Raw genomic sequence first — 16,694 nt, 5'->3', positions numbered from 1 at the left:
CGGATTCCATGTGAGCCAATGAATCGGCAAACAAGAGAACCCGTTTTTCCCTCCACCTGACGGGTACAATTGGATTTGAATCAGATGTACATACATATATCACTAAAGAATGCACGCACACACACACACAACTCTACCTCATCCCCACTATCAAGTACCAATGTCACCGGAAGCAAAACAACAAAATGGCCCTCACTGACTCTTCGTTTCCTTTCTTTAAAGTCTCTTGCCATTCGCTTTGAATCAGGGTTTTAGTAACCGAGTCCACGTCCTCTCACTCTCTAGAGAGTTTTTTTTTTTGTTGTTGTTGTTGTTGACATGTTGGGAAGGATAACAAACCTCTCATGTGTCTCTCAGAGGTCTTCTGTGTAAATGATGCATGGACTGGCGTCCTCGGTGGACTCCAGCCTGACTGTGGACACAAACCACCGTCGCCCGGCTGTGTTTCTGCTGCTGTTGTAGTTGAGCGTGGTGCGGTATGTGTTGCGGGCGTGCTTGGGGAACACGATGGCCGTGCTTTGGAAGTGTAGCGGCCTGTGCCGTGGCTGGAAGTGAACCTCGGATTTGTAGCTGCGCCACGTGCAGTTCTGGACGGCCACCACCGTCTCGCTGAAGGATGTGGCGGTCTGCACCTGTGCGCAGTACACCTGGTCACGAAAGTGTCTGTCTGAAGCGTACTTCACTGCAGAGTTGAACCTGCCGAGGATCAGCAGACATCAATTCAGCTGTCAAACATTTCTCAACTGATCGCTCAAATTCTGAGACCAGCCTTGAAATTGCATGAAGCAAAATGATGAAATATTTCAGATTTTGCAATATTTCTAGGTCACTAGTAAGAAAATGTGTGATGTTGATCATGTGACTGTACAATTGCTCAGATGTTCTTCTATTGAAGCTGAGAAAAAATAGAAATTGAAGTTTGGAACCACACACCCAAAAAACATTAGTAGGGAATGGTTGTTTAACGTTACTCACTTGATTTCTTTTTCTGGTTTGGGGTTGACCTCAATGCTCTCTCCATAGACTACAGGGTACATGCGTGACCTCGCATCTGGACCTTGAGAGTTCAGGAGCAAGTATGGCAGCTACACCGAAAAAAAAAAGAAGAAGTTAGCCATGTAGCTACCCTCCATTACAACCCATAATAATAGATGTTAAATCCTGGCTAAATATTTGTGCATTTTACATTGAAATGCTTGAATTTGTATTCTGATTTGAGCAGTCAGTATAGTTTTGGTGAGGGTAGTTGGGATGTGTAGTGTGGCTTTCCAACACGCATGCCTCCGGTAGTAAACACAAATCGGGCTCTATCTTGCACCCGGCGGCCGCGCAAATGACTTTATACACAAACGCATGTCTCATTCCTATTTTGCACGCGCGCAAAGCTGGATTTTTCATACACTGATTCTCTCATCAACACAGATGCAGTAGTTTTTATTTTTGCAAATCATACATTATAACAAGGAAAATCTGGTAAACCCGCCATTATAATAACAATCCGTCATGCAACATGCGCACCTGATCTTAAAGGTTATGTTGGATGGCGCTCTATTTCACGTTACTCTCAAACCACACCTATGAATAATGAAGCTACTTCAGACCAACCCCTTTTAGATTTGCGCCAGGTGCAAGAGGCATTTATCCCGCCGGGAAAATAGCAACAGCACCGGGACCCGGCCACAAAGTTACTTGCGCCATGCGCTTTGACACTTGCGTTTCAGATCGTTAAAATAGTGCCCATAGACTTTAATGAACAAGGAGAATACTCAGGAGATTCGTACGAGAATAACAAAGCATACACACTATAACCAAAAGACAAGAACCGACAAACACATATGAAAGCACAGGGCAATATATTTTAAGATTAAAATAAAGGAAACAAAACTAGACACAGGTGCAACCAATATGTTACTATAGAAACAAACTAACCAAGTAAACTAAACTAAACAGAGCAGAGAAAAGAAACTGAAGGAAACAAAACAGAATATCAAAATGAGTGTCTAAAGAACAGGACATAAACATGACAAAACAGGACATAAACCAAGTTTAGTTAATCATTTTATGTTTGGTAAGTTTTGAAGCTGTGCTATTTTAGTATTTTTATTATACTATTGTTACGTATTCATTTCTAATGTATATTTTTCAGTTTTCTTAGTTTAAGTAATTTTGTTGTGTTTTTGTTAGTTTCTATGGTAACACTTTACTTGAAGGGGTGTTCATAAGACTGACATGACACCTTCATAACCATGACATGACATATGTCTTGAATATGAAATTTTATTTCATGTTTATGACTGTCATAGTGTCAAGTCACTGTCAAGTGTCTTTCGCTCATTAATGGCATTTTGAATGCAAATATGACATTGTTGAAGATGTCTTTGTCATGACAACTTGGCAACTTTAAAATTAAGTTAAACTGTCATGTGGTTGGTTTTGACATTGGCTGTCATGAGGCCATTATGACTGTGTCATGAATATTTTTCGTGACCTCAACTAAAATGCTACTAACTGAATTTGTCATTAAAAAGTTTTAATGGCTTCATGACAGCCAATGTCAAAACCAACCACCTGATACTTTAATGTAATGTTAACCAATAAATCTAGGTGGTTTCTTAAGTTTGATAATTAATCTGCTATGTCATGTTTATGTCAGGTTGTGTTGTCTTAGTAATGTCAAGTTGTCATGACAAAGACACTGACAGGTTATGATGTATTGGTTTATGTCAAGGTGTCATAACAAAGACATCTCAGACAATGTGATATTTGCATTAAAAATGTCATAACAGAGCGAATGACACTTAATGACCATTGTCACAAACATGCATAAAACTATTAAAACTATTATGTAGGTGTCATGTTAGTCTTATGCACACCCCTTCAAGTAAAGTGTTACCGTTTCTATTTTTTGTAATATTTCTTTTGTAATATTTCATTTTAGTAGGCCTACTTCAAGTTGTTTGATCGAATAATTATATTTGATATAAGGTAATGAAAATGTAGTTTGTGTTGCTCAGGAGTAGTGCCGTCTGTGTGCATGTGTTTGTCTGCATATGTATATATATATATGTGTGTGTGTGTGTGTGGTGGTCAGACAAACAGAGACAGTGTGTGAAGCCGCAGTGGTCTGTGCCTCCACCTGCTCCAGCCATCAACACACACACACACACACACACACCATGTGCACGCTCAGCTGAGCTCCTTCCTCGGCGTCCAGCACGTACAAGCTCTCCTCACTCTCTGTCTCTGACACCTCATAAAACCGAATTCCTCAGCAGCGTATCATCAACCGAACTTTCATCTGACGTGACATGGGAAGCATGGACTCTTCCTGAGGTCAAGTTGATCATTTTCTAACTTGCACATCCAAAAAAATCAAGGACACGTTTATAGTCTGACATTCTAATAGATGACATGAATCTGCAGATTTTTTTTTAAGTTCATTTTAGAAATTTAGTTCTGACTGACAGAAGAACCAGTTTCAAAGAGTCAGAAGAATTATGAGAGGGTATCAAAGCAAAATAATCTAACGCTGTGAAGATACAATCATATATCATTAAATTCTTTCTCTAATAATATTGTATTAATCAGTTGAAGTGCACATTCACAGTTTAACAAAATTAGCATTTCTCTATAAATATGTATCCATCCACCTATTTTTATGCACATATCGCATAAAAAACGCTGAACAAAATGTGCATAAATTTTTAAAATGTGCATAAAAAAACTGATGCGCTCACGGATGGAAACACATTTACTGAATAAATCCCTCGATGAGCAACAAAAAAACCCTCATGTGACTTTGATTCAACAGTAGATGTGATTGGATGACTGGACTAGCAGACCAGTTTCTTTGCACAACATCTCAGATGTTGTTTAACTCATTCTGAAAAGCCTGAGCCAAAGCTTGTTTTAATTCCCTCTCAGAAGCGTCTCACATGATTGTGTTCCCAAACACCAGGCATCCGAACACACATTAACATGACAGCCTTTATTGCGTTTTGCCTGCACGCTCTGAGACACAAGTCATTTATGATGTAGGGAAAAACAGTCACAGTGGCTTGCCCGAATCCCGATTGCAGCAAATTCATTTTTATTACAGATATTCTATGCCAATTTCCCATGAATTGACAATTTTCTTCTCTTGATATGGAAACTGTGCTTTATTCTGTGGCCAGAGACACGCAATGCCATATCGGAAAGTGAAAAAGTGATTTTATCCATTTATGATACTGTGATCCGTTGCATTTTGAAGTATATTTTTAAATTTGACAGCGGGTGGTCTGGTCAGTTTAAGCCAATAAAGAGCAGTAAAATTAAAAAACAATCCTTTTTCTAACAGGCTGTTTATGAGAGGTTTCTGGCATCATGCTGTTGTCTCGTGGATGCAGGCCAGTGAAAGAGCATGTGTGTCTGTGTCCATATGAGTACAAGAGAGAACGTGTGTTAAATCCAGGATGGATACGGTGTCCACTGTGGTGTTACACAATGTCACCACCCCACATACAGTCACATGAGAGACCGATCTCGGCAGGGACAGAACAGTTAAAGGTCTGGTGGCGGATCAACCGTACAGTATCGGATCACTTCTCAATCAAAGCTTGAAGGCTGAAGAGAGTTTGTCATTAGTGGCATCGCTATTTAGACTGATTTTGTCAGGTGGTCTGATAATTTATCCAAGGACGTCTAGAACACATGTAGAAACCCAGGTATCTATATTATATCAGGTAACAAGCCCTATAAAGAACTATAACTGTAACGTCAAATGCAAAAAAGTCAATTTGATGCTGTGCAGAGCCCTCCAAAAACAGACCCTGGGAAAATAACTAATATAATATAATAAAAAACAATTGTAATTGACAGGTCCCATGCAAAAATTTGGCAACGCAGCTCTAGCAATCAATGGAGAAATATGCCTTTTTCCTCCACAGATGCTGCCGTTACAGCATCTACCAGCAGGGATAAACAGGATCATAATACCTACTCAGAGCTTCACTTGTAAATAAACATCCCTCTCCTGCAGTTTAAGGGGCACTCATCCTTGTTCTGAACTCTATCTTGGCATAAAGTGGCATGAACAGATGCCACTTCACACTGGACTGACTGATTGATCTTTTGGTGTCATGTGTTTTTAGTCTTAAGCCCGGAACACACCAAGCCGACGGTCGGCTGACGGGCAGTTTTTGGGCCCACTAAGTTTCCTCGGTGTGTTCCGCACGGTTCCGTGCCGTCGGCTGAAAATAGTCCTCGTCGGCTTTGTTTCGCGATTCGACATTTTGAATCGGCGTCTGGCCGTCGGGGAAAAGAGAGAACTCTGATTGGCTGTTCAGCTTAGTGAAAGAGTCAGTGCACAAGAATTAAAGCAAAACAGCAAGCAAAGAAGTCAAAATGGTAAAGATAGAAGGCTGTTCTTATGTATGTTACGTCATCTCACCCAAGTGTTCCTTGGCGAATATTAACATGAGCGGAATAAAGAAAGCGTTTAGCAGGATTGATATTCAAAACTGTAAGCACGCGCTGCTTTGTTTACGGTGTGTGTATCTGTCGGTTTTCCTTTTTGAATGACGAATATAGACTAATATATCTGCAGAAATAGACAGTTGGCTCATTACACGCAGGCGCAGAACGCACATTATAGCTGACAGTCGCCTGTAGTTCTCTCGGTGTGCTCAAGTGCAGATTTTTACCCCGACGAGAGGCGACAACACGGTCGGCTTTCATCAGTGCTAGTTCGTCGGCATCAGCTTGGTGTGTTAAGTAGTGTTTTGGTATACTGTTTGTCTTTGTCTTGACTCTGTTTGTTTCACTGATCTATAGGGTGAAGGAAACTGGACTATGCTCCTGATGTATATTATGCTGTATAAGTATATTTTTGTATTGATTTATTTATACTTATAGCAGTGCTGACTGAAAGTGCTACATTAACTGTGTTCATCTTATTACTAGTATAAGTAGTTGCGATAGTAACCCTCTATGAATAAAACAGATAACCATTAATGTTAACAATGTTAAAATGATGTACTATTTTGTCTAATTAAATTAAAAACTCTGACATTTCAGCTGCTACAAGTGAATTTAGATATCAAAACATTGAAATGTACTGTATAAAAAATGATAATTTTGAAATTATTAGTATTGTTAATACATGTATAACTTTTAGTGAGTGTTAGAGGATGGCAAGGGTGGTCTAAATGTAAAAATAGAGGAAATTAGCATGCACAATTAATTGAAATCAATCAATGAAAGAAAATCTCCAATTCCAGCGGATATGTTACTCATAGTATATCACACATCCGTACTCTAATAAAGCATTAGACCGTGTCAGAGGTGCCAATGCAGCCTTCACTTTCAGCATACAGAGGTCATCAGTTTCTTATGTAACTGACTGCAACAACTCCGCTGTTAGGCCTGCCACACTAAAATAGATTAGAGAGATTTTTTTTTTTACGTCATACAAACACAACTCTTAAAATAGACCCACAGCCACAAAACGAGATGCAAGCATGCGTACAGCATATAGCATACTGTATATTAATGCTGGGATAGACACCGCCACAAAACAAGGTTGCCATGAATGGAAAATGCAAAGTGTGGCAAACAATGAATGCTTTGTCTGCCTCCGTTTTCTTTTCTACTCTGCGAGAGCATTTGGTCCTCATATAATGCATGTTGCCTGCAGGCTTGACCACATTTGTATACATTCAAGTAATAGGATTTTGGAAACGGCATATTCAAAAGAACTTCCACAGAGTTTTGTTGACGCTGGCATGAGAGCTTTCCAAAGTGTAAAAAAAAAGCTCCTTTCTATTTTACAGAGCGAGACACTGTATTGCACTGTATTATCCAACAAGTGCAAGCACGTTTCTCAAGGAGTGTCTGAGTGATCATTTATACTTTCCAAAGTGCCTTTAGATAGTTGCTCTTAGCGGCATGCTCGGGCAAAGCATTTTGCAACTCAATCGCATTAACAGGCGTGCGGCACATCAGTTCAGGCCTCTCGTGCGGGTCTCTGTTTAATGAAAGTTGTTGTTTTGTTAGTGCTTCAACACACAGAGGTGGCTTGTGATGAACTGAGCTGTGTTTCCTCAGGGAAAGCTTCATTTCCTGCCCTAGAAGACGCATCCACTATGAAATGTTGGAAGAGGATTTTTTTTCTACGCTATCTCAATCTTTTAGTTGTGTGGTTACTCTGAAATACTTTGCCACTAGGAGGTTTTCATTAGGGTAAAGTAGCCTTAGTTCAGTATGAAAAGGCACTTACAATTGAATGGATGGCCGTGTCAAATGTGGACATTGTTAGTTTAACCTTTCAGAGGCAGAAATTAGACTCCGGGTTATGCCGAGGCACTTGTGCAGCGGCACTGTAACGTGAACATGCGCTGTCGAGTAATACTGTACCAGGTTGATATATATATGTGTGTGTGTGTGTGTGTGTGTGTGTCGGCATTGCTTGTTTGTTAGCACATGCGTATGTTGTGTAAAAGGGTTGCTATGAGGAAGAAGGGACAGATAGAGATCGGTTACAGTTACCACATTCACAAAACACAAGGTCAACTTGTTTACAGAAACTCTCTCTCTCCTTGTCATCCTCTCTTCATTAGAGTGTCTCTGGAGGAATGAGCACCTGAACCCCTTTCTATTTCAGGATTCTTCTCTATCTCTTCTCATTATTTGTTCCTGGCCTTCACATTGTCAACAGCATCTGTTTGTGTTTATGACAAACTGCATATCTATGCTTCTATATTCTAACATGTTGTTTTGGATTGAATTCATTTAACCACCGGTTGCTCGCATGTGACTTTCATATTGTCCTGTAAACAGAATCAGCTTGAATATTGTCAGCACGAATGAGTAACTGAAGTTAAACCCCTTTACAATTTGTAAATATAATCTGTATCCATAGTGACAATGACTTTGGCAAATATAAAAAATGGCAACTCCCATAACCACAGACAGTCCTGCCACAACCGATATGACTTTAAAGTAAGCATGAAATTAAAATTCACCCTATCTATTTTGTTACTGTGAATGATCATCCATGCACATGTTGAACCATTGCTGTCAATCAAATCGTTCGTTAAATATTCACAAATATGTTAAAAACCTACTTTTGCGAACTAGTCCCGATCGGAACCAGACCAGTCTAGGACAATTCTCTGGACTCTCTAGATCAATCAAATAAAGTTTAACTTTGTCATGTGTTTTGCTATAATTGGGTCATTTACAAAAGGGGCGTGACAAAATGCACCCAAAAGCCTATAAATCCTAAAGGTAAACTCAGAACTTCACAAAAATTGATGAGCATGTGTCATAACATGCTGATGCACAGTTTCATGGAGATAGGACCATAGGTGGCTCTATAACTGTAAAGCTTTAAAACCATGTATTTCCAATGGTAAATTGCCTGTATTGGCTGTAAATGGTGTTTTCCATTTGTTATGTCAGTGGATACATGTATGTTAAATAAAACTGAATCCCGTTTGATGCTTTTGTGCTTAAAGGCCTTAACTGCTTGAACCCCGATAAATGCTGCTTGCAGCTTTAATTTAACCTTGTAATCTTTTAATAAACTCTCATAACTAGATTTTCCAGGAAAATTATACTTCCTGGTTACGTATGCCAGACTTTTTCAATAGTTTAGTCCACTTAAACACTGTTGCTTTCTTAAAATCAAACTCAATCTTGCATTTCTAATCTGCTGCCATCCAATCAACAACTGATGCATAGAACCAACAAGTCATTTTCTCGTTTTGTGCAAGTGCAAGTTTATCCGTTAAAGCAGAAAACTGATGGAAGACTCAAATCTCCAGAAGCACAAATTAAATCTATAAAGGTAAAAATGACTATAACGTCGTCAGTTCACTTATAGAGTGCAGATGTCACGATTTTAACAGTGTGTGTGTACTATACTGAACAATGCACTCAAACATATTCTGCTGTGTGAAATTAGTCAATGAAAAGTTTTTGTAACAGAAACATGGTCGATCATAGGGCTTTTCACACTGTGCTTAACCCTGGGTTATTGTCATTCTAAACCTCACATTTAACCACGGGTTATGGAATATTTCACACTTTAGAAGCAGGGTTAAGACAGCTTTTGCTGAGCCTAACTAGTGCGGTGTGAGATGATGTGGTGTTAGAATGTTAAAACTAGATGCTCAGCAACAGACAACCGATCGCATGCCACATATTCACGTGCTTTGGAAAGGTGCATCCGAAATCTTGTACTGAACTTCACAAAGTATGTTCTATATAATATGAGTGTGTGTAGTATGAATGGAATCTTGAAGTACTACATCCACCATTGTTGTCATTATCATGTGACCTACCATCGTCAATTCGTCAATCGCTTGACCTCATAAATCCTCTACTATTCATAAATCCTCAACTATGGCCTCATGGGATAGTAAAGTGTCCATCGAATGCACTTCAAAATCTTGCCGGAAGTAATAGGTCATCCGGGGACTTTTAGCCTATTGCTTTTTAGAAGGGAAGTATTCGTTTTTGGACGCATCAACAGTGTGTTGTATAAGCAAAATATAATACAAGGATACGCAATGTTATAGCTTTTTTTTTTTTTTGCATTCGTCCAATCAGTGACACTGACACCACAAATATGTACAGAGCGAAACGCATGAATTTCCAAGATTAATTGTTAACCCTGGGTTAAGTATGAGCAGTGTGAAATGTGAACCAAGATAACCCAGGATTCTGCTTTCCTGGAGTTTAGAGCAGGCCCGGCGGTAGGACACATGACCTGGGGGAGGGGGCATTAATATTTCTCATGGGGGACAGCGACATACATTATTTGTTCGGTGTGGGGTTGACTGCAGGTGGAGTTTGGCTCAGTATGGAGGGGGGCAAAGGGATGTCCATCCTCTGGTGCCTGGTTTAGATTGACCCAGGGTACTGTTTCTAGAGTTAAAAGTCCTTTATCCATTTCATTATTGTACCCCCTCTTAGATCTGACCTGTCTGTTTGAAACTTACACTCTACAGTCCTCATGCACATGTCTGAATACTGCACAATTTGACTGACCTACTGTAAGTAGGGCACAATATGTTTTTTCCTGGACAACAAACACCCTACCCCTAAAATCAGTGCACTGATTGGTTGATAGGGAAATTGTTCCACTGACAACAAGGGATGTTGGGTCTCCTTTTAAGGGATAGTTCACCCAAAAAATTCTTCAAAATATCTTCTTTTGCGTTCAGAATATGAAATTCATACATATTTTCATTTTTGGGTGAACTATCCCTTTAAGATCTGAGGCTTCATTATATGAATGCATACCAGTTTGCCTTCCCGGCTCTCCTTTCTGCTGTATCCGTGCAGTTCAGTCGGGGTAGAACAGCTGCCGGTGCGCGACTCAAGGATCCCTGGCGACAGAGAGTAGAAGGGCGGACTGGGGCTTGGAGGGAGTCCTGAATCCGGACTATCGAGCAGTCCTTCCCGGTTCTTTCCTTTCAAACTCTCATCCATAGCTTGTAAATGTAAATGCCCCACCATTTCTGGAAGAGCGCAATTTTTTTTTTTTTTTAAATCAGCCGAATTCACTCCAGGAAAGATGGTACCAGAGGTATAACCTAAAGTCCCATATCAGAACCAGAGAGGGAGTCGTAGTGTTCCAATATGCCTAAAACAAAAGTATTACAATACATTAATGAGAGAAAGTGGCTAGTTGTCAAAATGTTTACTTCAGTGATTTTTTCCTCAGTGTATGAGGTTACATTAAAACTTTGGCTCTTCTCACAGCAGATTTACAGTGTATGAAACAAAATTCATGAAACAAAAATGTAACTATTAATCAAACTGTTGTTTCGGCATTTTATATGAACCAATGAACCAAATGAACCAAAATTATAAACTAAACACAAAACCTTGTTTACTGAGATATATCCAAGTTATCTCTGTGACTAGCCCTGGTATGCCTGTTTTACAAAACATTGCTGAAATTCTAAACAAAACAATACTTATAATACATAATGATGTCTGAAAACCTAGTGTGCAACCCACCTAAAGTATTTTTGGCCATACAATTCTCGACTAGAACGTTCAAATGCGAACAAGATGCCCAAAATGTCGCCTATAGGTGGGCAGGTCACTAGGTTTCGAAACGCTGTCGCATAAGTTTCCAAACCTGCGCATTATTACAGGATAATGCATTGACCAGTAATGGGTATTTGCATTTAATTAATTAAAAGGTCAACAAAAGTCACTCTTAATGTAGGCTACTCTATTACAGATTTAGACTGAAGAGGGAAATATGCCTTAAAGAGTTTTTATTACCTTTGAAGAAATCCCGCCGGTTAAAAAAAAAATCCGTCAATGAAGTGTTAAGCGCATAACACTTTAGTTCATGATCTTAAAAGTAAAATCCACAACACACGCGATGACTGCCTTGCAAAAAGTGTGAAAATAATACCACAAATCTCTAAAGTCTCACAATAGTCCCTCAGCTCATTAGTGCCGGTGTCTTCTATCCGTCTCTCGCTCTTCTGAAAGCGCAGAAGTAAATCTGGCAGCAGTGGTGCGCCAATATGTGAACGTGCAGGGCGCGCGCACTCTTATGCGCCTGGAGCCAATCCAGTTGTGTCATTACCAACGCCGGCCAGTAGAGGGAGCAACGCTCAGCGCCATTGCTGCATTTGACAGTTCTGACCTACATTTTAGCACACAGTTTAGCGTTTAGATTTTTTTCTTAGATTAATGTGTAAATCAATGTACATATTTCAAAATTATTTTAAATTGATTTCTGCTGCTAAATCACTAAACAGTGAAATGTACCTCTGTGATTTCTGAAGAACATTTGTGTGCTTAATTTGGTTACTGTGGGATTGTGTCACACTTTTGAAAAATGGGGTAACCAGGAGTTTGGCAGAGACACAGATTTCCTTCTCTGTAGGCTCAATGTAATTCTGTTAGGAACCCACGAGCTGGTAGCTAGACATTGAGGACACTTCATTTTAAGTCAGTTAGCCTATAACAGCTGCAGGGACACACCTCATGAAACAGGGAGTGTCCCGGGAAAACCGCAACTTCAGAAGAGGATGCCTGCCATTTCTTTATACCACATATGCCATTTGATAATTGATAATTAGTGATTGACCATAACTGCTGCACAGTACAGTTACAGTGCATGTCATGTCATGTCATGCATACTACCGTTTAACCAGTCACTACTTTACTTAAGTGCTAAAATGCATTTTTGTTTATGTAGTAGGCCTAAAAGTAATTGTATTTCTAAAGTGTTTCACACACAACACGCATGTAACTCATACCTAGGCAAACTATAAAACTTGAGAATTGTGACTTTCAATTGCTCATTCATTAACTTTTAATTGCTCTGAATTTTAAGTAGTATGCAATATCTATGTTCCGTATTTTTATAAACATAGCAATAAATCCAGTAAAAAAAAAGTGCACCAAAGAAATACATGTGAAACATGTGTCACACAATGTGTTGCTGCTTTCTTACAGTAAATAGTGTAATATTCGGTTGTCTGGGCACCCTGATGAAAATATGTACATGGTTAAAAGCTATATGCAAAAGTCTCTCGAGTGAAGGAGCATGTCTCAAAACTCTGGCCAAGCTGTGTGTAGTTGTATTTTAGGCCTGGGTGGAGTAAGGGTGGGCACTTCTAATCTTCTGCAAGGCATCAGTTCCAAACGTTCAAAAACACATAGCTACACATCTGACAGAGAAACAAAGAAAGAAGATAGCAGTGCTGCCAATAAGACTGTCTGAAAACAAGGGAAGAATTTGGCAGAAATTTGCAGACATGCTGTTTGTTTGAGTTATTCGCAGACGTCTGTTGATTCTGGGGAAAGAAAGATGCATAACTAGTTTAAGCACAAATACACGTACATGTACACAATCATGAAACACATCCAGAGAACTGTTTGAGGCTTTGATGGTTCAGCAGTTTTCTGACTTTAACTCGGCAAATTGCCAGGAATCACAGTAAAGCGTTTATTGTTTGAATGGGATTTTACCAAACAAAGGTGCCTTCATGGCACATAAGTGTTGAGTGTTAGAATACACTCCCCAGAGCCCCAGAACTCTTGCTGTCATTCTCACACGCGCCTGCATGAATTTAAATTTCATAGCCGGAAATAGGAAAAATATGGCACAACAGAATACGAATGTCATATACTGTTAGTGAATTTCAACATTTTTAATTAAACCTGCAAAGTTTAAGGATGTTAGTTATAGCACCCCTTAAATTTGGTCTGTGTCTTTAAAATGTCAAGAGAGACAATAATCAGAGATATATCGAGTTATATCAGCCAAACAATTTGAAGAAAATTATTTAAACAGGAAGGGTGTCTTATGCAAACAGAAAACCACATGAAGACCTTTACAGTTGTGCGAACTTTGAAGGAAAAAAAAAATATTGTAATCAATACAGATCTGTTATTAGCACAAAAGTAATTTTCTTACTATAGCTGAGCAACCATAGAGTTGGATTGGGTGGGTGTGTGCTTGAGACTTGCGATCATTATAACAAATTTGGTACTTCTGCTCTTTACTGTTTCTCATGTGACACTTTAGGGAAGAAATATCATAAGAATCAATCTGAAAAGAGCTAATGTTTGGATCCATAAATATTCCCCAAACCACATCTGATATTTTGATACATTTATCCAAGTATAAAAACCAGGATACAATAAGGATTTAACTGAGAATGTTTAAGGATATAGAAGAATGTGTCCAAAAATGAAGGTGTGTGTTGTTTTATGCAGACTGTGTCCCGTCCAGCTGACTGTGTGTTTGCACAGAGGATCCTCACTCACTTCGACTTTGTTTTTCTCCTGTACACAAAGAGTCTACTGTATGAGAAGGGATCTCTCTCTCTCTCTCTCTCTCTCTCTCTCTCTCTCTCTCTCTCTCTCTCTCTCTCTCTCTCCTCTCTCTCTCTCTCTCTCTCTCTCTCTCTCTCTCTCTCTCTCTCTCTCTCTCTCTCTCTCTCTCTCTCTCTCTCTCTCTCTCTCTCTCTCTCTTCCTTCACACACAAACAAACTTATGCATTTGTCATCCGTTATACTGACTCACTGTAGTGATTCATATTCCCTGTCTGAAATTGTGTGTTTGTAAATAGTTTTAAGTGATTACCCTTTCAGACATTGTGTGGTTTTACTCCCTTCCTCTCAAAACCAGACATACACTCAATGTGTAGTGTGTTTATGTGCCGGAAAGAAAAAAAGTTTAGTGTATAGACGTGAGTGTACACGCATACACATACGTACGCACGCACACACACTGTTTTTTAATGTTTTATGGGGACTTTCCACAGAAATACATTTTTATACTATACAAACTGTATCCTATAACTCTAACTATAGCCCTAAACCCATCTAAAAACATCACTTTTTATGATTTATAAGCTGTTTTCCTCAAAAGGACCCCAGAAAGTCCTCAGAAAGTGAAGGATTTCAGATATTACAATCTTTGAAGGGACATTTTCACCCATAATGTTGGCAGGGTGCGCATGAACCACACACACACACACACGTGTCAGTGTACAAAGCAAGCACACGCATCCTTGTCCCGTCTTCACACCTGTTGGCACTGATAATGCTGCAGTGAAACCTGGCAACCTAATGTATGCACACACACTCACACACATGCAGACTGCCAAACCAGCTGTGAAGAAGAGGGTCCAAGTCCAGGTGTGTGTGTGTGTGTGTGTGTGTGTGTGTGTGTGTGTGTGTGTGCGTGTGTGTGTGTGTGTGTGTGCTTTTTAATGATGGAGCTTGTGCATGCACACTGCATCTTTCTAAACTTCAGTTTTGTGTTTGTTTTATATTCTCAGAGGAAAAACCACTCACCTGAGTTTCACCTTCAGTCAATCATTCACACAAATAAACCTCAGTTTTCTGGAGTAGCTCCCTACATAAACAAGTCTTAATTAGGCCAGGGTTTCTCACTCACAGAAAAATACTATTTTTTAACACAAACACACACACTCTGGAAAGGATTTTGACCCTGTGAGGCAACAACATTCTAGTGCATTGCAACCAAACAACCAGTTACAATGGCACATATGTTCTTTTAAATGACTGTTTTTTGACATAAATCATTTTTACCAGCTTCTTTGATTTAAAAAATGGTTGATTATAATTGATTGAGCAAAATTAACACCAGATTTCATCAAATTTGTTTCTGCCTGCTATGTTTGGTGGTATATTTTATTGCATTGTAAGACCAGGGGTAAAATGAGCCATAGGACAAGATGAGCCACCATTTACAAAAATGAATGGGGCAGCAGTTAAATGTTTTGAATAAGTTGGTAAGTTAATGAATAACCAGTAGCTAATGACTAATCAGTATTATTGTTAAGAAAAACTTGTAAAACTAGTCTAAGCACAAGTCCTGGGGCAAGTTGCTTAAATATAGTCGCTAACTAGCAATTAGTTTTCAGATTCTAATGTGAGACCAATCTACCTTTTTATGGAACTGAATTAAAAAAGTTATGACCAGTCTTGAAGAAAGAATTAGATGACTAACTTCTAGCAGTTTATGCAACCGGCCACAGGAGTTACGCTAAAATGAGCTTAAAGTTGCGCTAAAATGCAGAAGAATTTTCCAACAAAAAGTTTGTTGTCAATAAGATTTTTTTATTTTTAATGAAATTAATATTTATTCAGGAATGATGGATTGAATTTGATCAAAAGTGAAAGTAAAGAGTTTTACATTGCAAAAATTCTGTATTTTGAACTTTCTATTAATCAAAAAATCCTAAAAAACATGTATCACCAAAATATGAACACAACTGTTTTCAACATTTGATAATAATATTTTTTTTCTTGTCCAGAATATCGGCATATGATTTCCGAAGGATCATGTGACACTTAAAGGAGTAGTTCACTTTTTAAAAAAACGTTTGCTGATAATTTACTCAACCCCACGTCATCCAAGATGTCCATGTCTTTCTTTCTTCAGTCGAAAAGAAATTAAGGTTTTTGATGAAAACATTCCAGGATTTTTCTCCATATAATAGACTTCAATGGGAACCAAAAAGGTTCAAGGTCCAAAAGACACTTTCAGTACAACCTGCAAACTGTTCAAAGGGCTTTAAACGATTTCAGACGATGAATAAGGGTCTTATCAAGCGAAACCATCAGTCATTTAAAAAACAAAAAACAAAGTTTAAGTTTTATAAGCTCAAATGGTCGCCTTGCTCTGTTCTGTGATGCGCGTTCGTGACTCTCCTGTTCGAACTCGTAAACCCTACATCAAAATGAACGAAAGAACAACCCTTATTCATCGTCTGGAATCGTTTAAAGCCCTTTGAACAGTTTGCAGTTTGCACTGAAACTGTCTTTTGGACCTTGAACCGTTTGGTTCCCAGTGAAGTGCATAATATGGAGAAAAATCCTGGAATGTTTTCATCAAAAACCTTAATGTCTTTTCGACCGAAGAAAGAATGAAATGGACATCTTGGATGACATGGGTGAGTAAATTATCAGCAAAAGTTTTTTTTTTTTTTTAAAGTGAACTACTCCTTTAAGACAGGTCTTGGAGTAATGATACTGAAAATTCAGCTTTACATCACAGGAATAAATTAATATATTAAAATATAAAACAAATATATTTCTTTAAATTTTATTAAACTGTTACTGTTTTCACTGTATTTTTGATCAGATAAATGCAGCCTTGGTGATTTTTTTTCAAAAACAAAGCAAAAAACTCA

General features: G+C 38.7%; 1 protein-coding gene across 1 annotated transcript; it reads right to left on the bottom strand.

Annotated features, from left to right (window-relative positions):
• Positions 1 to 209: 209 nt before the first annotated feature.
• On the bottom strand, positions 210 to 11,483 carry rflna (refilin A). Its single transcript, XM_039681676.2, has 4 exons — positions 11,287 to 11,483; positions 10,291 to 10,633; positions 976 to 1,085; positions 210 to 696 (listed from the first exon to the last, which is right to left on the bottom strand). The coding sequence occupies exons 2-4, from the start codon at positions 10,504 to 10,506 to the stop codon at positions 354 to 356; spliced, it is 669 nt and encodes a 222-aa protein (XP_039537610.1). The 5' UTR covers positions 10,507 to 10,633; positions 11,287 to 11,483; the 3' UTR covers positions 210 to 353.
• Positions 11,484 to 16,694: the final 5,211 nt, after the last annotated feature.

Source organism: Pimephales promelas, chromosome 14 (assembly GCF_988280905.1).
Source record: "Pimephales promelas chromosome 14, fPimPro1.hap1.1, whole genome shotgun sequence".
NCBI lineage: Eukaryota > Metazoa > Chordata > Actinopteri > Cypriniformes > Leuciscidae > Pimephales > Pimephales promelas.
This window is presented reverse-complemented; position numbering and strand designations above follow the sequence as displayed.

Coding starts and splice junctions, on each gene's coding strand:
- rflna (XM_039681676.2), bottom strand. CDS start 10,506: ATGGTGGGGCATTTACATTTACAAGCTATGGATGAGAGTTTGAAAGGA. Junction 1,086..10,290: donor AGAGCCGGGAAGGCAAACTG/GTATGCATTCAT, acceptor TTTTCGGTGTAG/CTGCCATACTTGCTCCTGAA. Junction 697..975: donor AAACCAGAAAAAGAAATCAA/GTGAGTAACGTT, acceptor GATCCTCGGCAG/GTTCAACTCTGCAGTGAAGT.